The sequence below is a fragment of the Marmota marmota genome, unplaced genomic scaffold, assembly GCF_001458135.2.
Source record: "Marmota marmota marmota unplaced genomic scaffold, marMar, whole genome shotgun sequence".
NCBI lineage: Eukaryota > Metazoa > Chordata > Mammalia > Rodentia > Sciuridae > Marmota > Marmota marmota.
In genome coordinates, this window is record NW_026000174.1 from 30,793,002 (window position 1) to 30,798,022 (window position 5,021).

The 5,021-nt window shown below is 36.8% G+C and overlaps 2 protein-coding genes across 4 annotated transcripts in view; one reads left to right on the plus strand and one right to left on the minus strand.

The window, feature by feature from the left end:
* Positions 1-4,765, plus strand: part of Spty2d1os (SPTY2D1 opposite strand) — a 20,735-nt gene extending 15,970 nt beyond the window's left edge. For 2 of the 3 annotated variants that reach the window (XR_007342368.1, XM_048788461.1), the window contains exons 4-5: positions 666-703; positions 1,570-4,765. Coding sequence is in view for 2 of the 3 variants with exons in the window: in XM_048788461.1 (XP_048644418.1) it covers positions 666-687 (22 nt within the window). In the remaining variant the exon portion in view is untranslated. Of the gene's footprint in view, positions 1-665; positions 704-1,406 lie in introns of all 3 variants that reach the window. The other variant, XM_048788462.1, reaches the window with a different exon arrangement.
* The window catches only part of Spty2d1 (SPT2 chromatin protein domain containing 1), a 28,006-nt gene that overhangs the window by 1,416 nt on the left and 21,569 nt on the right, over positions 1-5,021 (minus strand). The window lies entirely within an intron of this gene.

Here is a 5,021-nt window from a genome sequence, read left to right on the forward strand (position 1 = left end):
CTAAAAAAACTAATAGTCAAAATTTCAATTCTCTCTCTAAATAGAAAAAAAAAAAAAAAAAAAAAGAAAGAAAGGTCAGGGGCTATAGAGCTGCCACTCTTTAAAGTTAATTGCTCATAGTATACCTAACCAGTTAATTCCCTCAATAAATCCAGGATGGTTTGGTTTTGTTTTTTTGAATAGCAATTTTTTTTTGTATCAGATTGTTTAAAGCTACCAGTTATATATTTTAGTATGCAATGAGTTGTTATTAAGGATGTGATGTTACTGAGATCCTAAACAGTCACTAGAGTATAAGGGCCCTTTTGATAAGGTTTCTTTGCTCCAACATATGTGGCATCCTGGCCAACCATCCCATAGCTGTGCACTGTGATTTTTTTTTTCCCTAGTGTCACAGGGGCTGATGTCACAATTGGTATCTGAGCCCTGCCCCCCAAAATGGCCATGGAGAGCCATTTTAGTTTAGAGTAGACCCCAGAGACCCTCAACCAGGAGCTGTCATGCTGGGCCATCCATCCTCTAGTCTCTAATGAAGACAGCCCAGTTCCCAGAACTCAGGGAATAGAACACTACCTTCCAGAACCACCCATTTCTCTAGGCACACACCACCAGCTGAGCAAGAAGCCCCACAATGATCGTTGTCTTATGGTTGCTTCTCATTGCAGGAACGATGTGGAAGGGATTTAAATATCCCCCAGGAGGGGTAAGTATACCTTTGACTTTGTTCCTACTTTGAAGTGTATACCCCTAAGTAACAAACTAAGCATGAAAATCCAACTCTAGTAACTTTAGAAACAAATACTCGCTTCTTGTATTTAAAAAAAAAAAAAAAGTTAGCCAGGCACGGTGGCACATGCCTGTAAATCTCAGTGGCTCGGGAGGCTGAGGCAGGAAGACCGCAAATTCAAAGCCAACCTCAGCAACTTAGTGAAATCCTAAGCAACTTAGTGAGACCCTGTCTGAAAATAAAAATAATATTTTTTTTAAAAGGGGAAAGGGGCTGGGGATGTGGCTCAGTGGTTAAGCACCCCTGGGTTCAATCCCTGGTACCAAAAAAAAAAAAAAAAAATTACCTACTTCTGTTACTATTCACACTCAGAATTCGGAGTTCCCACTTTCTTTCATGTGCTCTTTTATACATATTTTCTTAAAGGAGTTTATTGATTTTTTTAAAGTTCTTCATTTAGAGGTAAGGGGATGGATGTTTCTGGCCCAGAGCCAAAGGTATCTGACATGGGTGATCTAATCTATAGTATGCTAACAGCATATTTTTAAATGAACAACCTTCATAAGATTTTCCTAAATCAGTCCATTTCAGCAACCCAGACTTAACCCATCTTTGCATAAATACTTGTTGACAAAGGGTTCTGGTAGCTGATGTTTCTTTCCTTTCTACCTCTTGTCAGCTCCCACTTTGTTGAGCCCCCTGGCAGCCAGCATCAGAGGTCTTAGGTACCTGAGACAGAATTGGACACAACTGCCCTTGCCGCCCTTGGCAAGAAGAGCAATTGCTTGAGCCCTTCACCCTAGCAACCGCTGGACCCACCTGACATACTTTTTTCCCCCCAGACCCCTGTGGAAGTAAGCAAGGATGATCCTGGTGAAGTAATGCAGCTCTGAAGCTCACCTGACTAGCTGTACAGTTCCTGTTGTTGGTTTCTCATAAAGTAATTGCACATTATTTTGTCATATTTTATGTCCAGTTCCGCACTTTTTAAGATGAACAAAGACGGTATTATTATAACAGGAAGGTGGAGGGTAAGAAGGTGGTAGGAGATGATTGGGTCCCTTCCAAGGCAATTTTGTGTCCCCTACTCAATTTCCTTAAGGATAGAAATTTCTAGAGCTCTTTAGACCTACTTTCCAAATAATATCCTCCTCTTAAGTACTGTTAACAAAAAAAGGCTAGAGGATACAGCAACTTTAAGCCTTTTCTTTGTAGGCATTTCTCTGTAGCCTTTTTAGTTATTACTAAGAACACAAAGTTTACCCCATGTGGGGAAAGGAACTCATTTTAAAATTGAGAACAGATACTAAAATATACATATTAGCCTTCTGAAACTGGGTGTTAACTTTGCAATGTGGCAGAAATTGAGAGGCTTAAATATCTTGCCAACACAGCTCTAGGCCGAAGTCAAGATTAAGACCCAGGCCTTGTCCAGTACATGCTTTTATGTGCTAAGGCAAGTCCAATGAGAAGGACTGGGATATCTGAGGATTTTGTTACCTAAATGTCTATCACCTGAAGACAAGAAGCTGCCTGATAATTCCTTAAAGCCAGTATATGTAGACATAAAAGCTAACGGCTCAGACCTCCATATGGTACAGCGTAGTTTATGAAACCGGGATGGAACCTGAGTATGAAACCTATTTTATTAATAAATTTAAGTGTAGGAACACTAGAATTTTTTTGTGGTGCTGGGGATTGACTACAGGGTCTCTCACATGCCAGGCTAGCATTTTACCACTGAGCTACATCCCTAGCCCTGAACCCTAAGATCTTTATAAGCCCTCTGAAAGTGGTTTGAGAATTTCAATTAACACTCAGGAAGTGGGAACACAGGTTAGGGATTGTAATTCCAATGCTCTAGAGAACTGCATCCTTTCCAGCAAAGCAGATCTTTTGGTTATATAGTCTCAATGGTTTGGATGTGAGATGTCCCCAAAAGGTTCATATGGAAAATGCAGGAATGCTCAGAGGTAAAATGATCAGATTATAAGAGCTTTAACCTAATCAGTGGCTTAATCCACTTGATGGTTTAATTAATCTGAGTGGATTACTAGGTTAGGTAATAGGCAGGTAAGATGTGGCTAGAGGAAGCAGGTCATTGGGGTGCCTTTGGGGATTATATATTTTATATTATGTATTATATAAGCTAATGAGCTTAGCAACTTTTCTCTGCCCACCTTTTTGTCATGTTATTCTGCCTCACTATGGTCCCAGAACAATGGAATCAGCTGACCATGGACTGAGACTTAATGAAACTGTGAGTCCAAAATAAACTAGTCAGATAGTTTGGTTATAATGACAAAAAGCTCACACAAGATTACTTGGTACATGTTTACTAAACTATTTGTAAGTGGCTCTTCACAATGAACGGATTTTCCTTTTTATGAAAAATAAAATGAATCTGAAATCCATAAACACAACTACTATAATTTCTGAATGTATTATTCTAGCCACTTTACAGTTCTCTTAACTTGGGTATCTGAGAGCACAACAGGACTTAAGCTGGTAAAAGGAGAGAGAGATCAGTAGTAGGGGCTGAAGAGACATGAATGTATGACAGAGAACAAGCAGAGAAGTGTGTACAGGAGACAAACCCAGCCCCTAAAGTCTGAAAAATCTATGGAGATTTTAGCTAGAAAACTGTATAATATGATAAGGAATAACTCAAAGTTTTGATCAATAAATGCAAATCACTAAAAATATCAATAAAATATCTTTAATGCCTACAATTTCTTGTATACATAAATTGCAAAACATTCACCTGTATATGCAAAAGTATTTTCTCTTGCAGGTCAACAGCACCAGAAAACAAGCTAAGCTATGTAAAGGTTGGTTTTTTTTTGTTGTTGTTTGTTTTTTTAAACTTGATTTGTCCATTATGTAAAAGACATGATGGATTTAACAACTTCAAAGAATCTATATTCCACTCTTAATCATATACTAAACACCTGAATATTTATTTCATCACATCCACTCACAAAATAAATAGTCTAATATATTCAGCACACTGAAAATAAAACAACCAGTCTCTCTTCATATATTTATTCTCTTTTCAAAAATGTTTTGGTCTCCTGCTATATCTCAGAAATGTACTAATAGCTGCTTTTAAGTTACAAAATACAAAATAACAATTTATTTCTTGGAGAAAATCTTGGGGATTACCATTAAAAAATGAAATTTTGAGTTCCCATAGACTTTCTTTTTGTTAACAGTCTTTGAACTTTCTCATGGCACACATGTAAGGCTGCCTGTGACATGTGGTACCCTGGCCTCCAAATGGACATAATTGCATTTATAGTTTATAGAGAAAATACAAAGACAAGTTCTGAAAGTAGCCTTAAAAGAAAGTGCCCTTTGCTTTGACATAGAAACATCACAAGCAAAATGGACTGTGCAATCAGAGCCATGAGTTTTATGAAAACTACTTTCTTTTCACATCTTTTGTGTTAGAGAATGCCACACCCATGATCATGTAACATTATTATAATTGTGAAATAACATTATTACATTCGTGAATTAACATTACCCAATAAAAGGCACATCTTCAAATATTAAGAAAATCTAAAAATCAAAATAGTAGAGAATACATTAAAAATCAATCACTTAATTTGTAAACCTTGAGAAAATAACAGCCCATTCCAGTTTCTTCAGAGGCTTGTAAGCTTTTTGTAAGAGTGGTCAGGAAGTGTAGAACAACAAAATGGAAGACAGGACTTGAAAACAAGGCCAACATTAATTTACAACTTCTTTTTCTTAATGAGCCAGAAGTATTCTTTTATAATGTTGATGCAAGTCAGCATCTTATTATGAAAGAATACTTCTCGCTCAAAAGTGATAGATTTACAACCTGACTCTTCCTACTAATCTAGCACAATGGTTTCTTTCAGTAATAAGTGCACCATTCATTCAGTGCTAGTAAATTTTAAGCCACCAGAAATCTTTCAGCTATAAGTACTTGATTGTAATTACAAATTTCAGAGTCTGAATATTGAAAAAAAATCCAAGAAAAAAAATTTTTTGAGGGAGGGCCTATGGTAGAGAAAATGTTCTAAACCTATTAAACAGAATATCCCACTACCCTTAAATCAATTTCACTGAAGGTGTTTGAGATGGGTGAGAGGAAGTCAATAGGATTTTCTACCACTAGTGTAACATCTATGTGAAGAGTTATGGTGTTACTCCTAATGAAGAAAACACATTTCATGGGATTCCAACTTTAAAATTGAATCCTTGCACTTTCAAAGTTTGAAACTCAATTCAAAATAAGTTTTAAAGGACTTGGTCATATGGT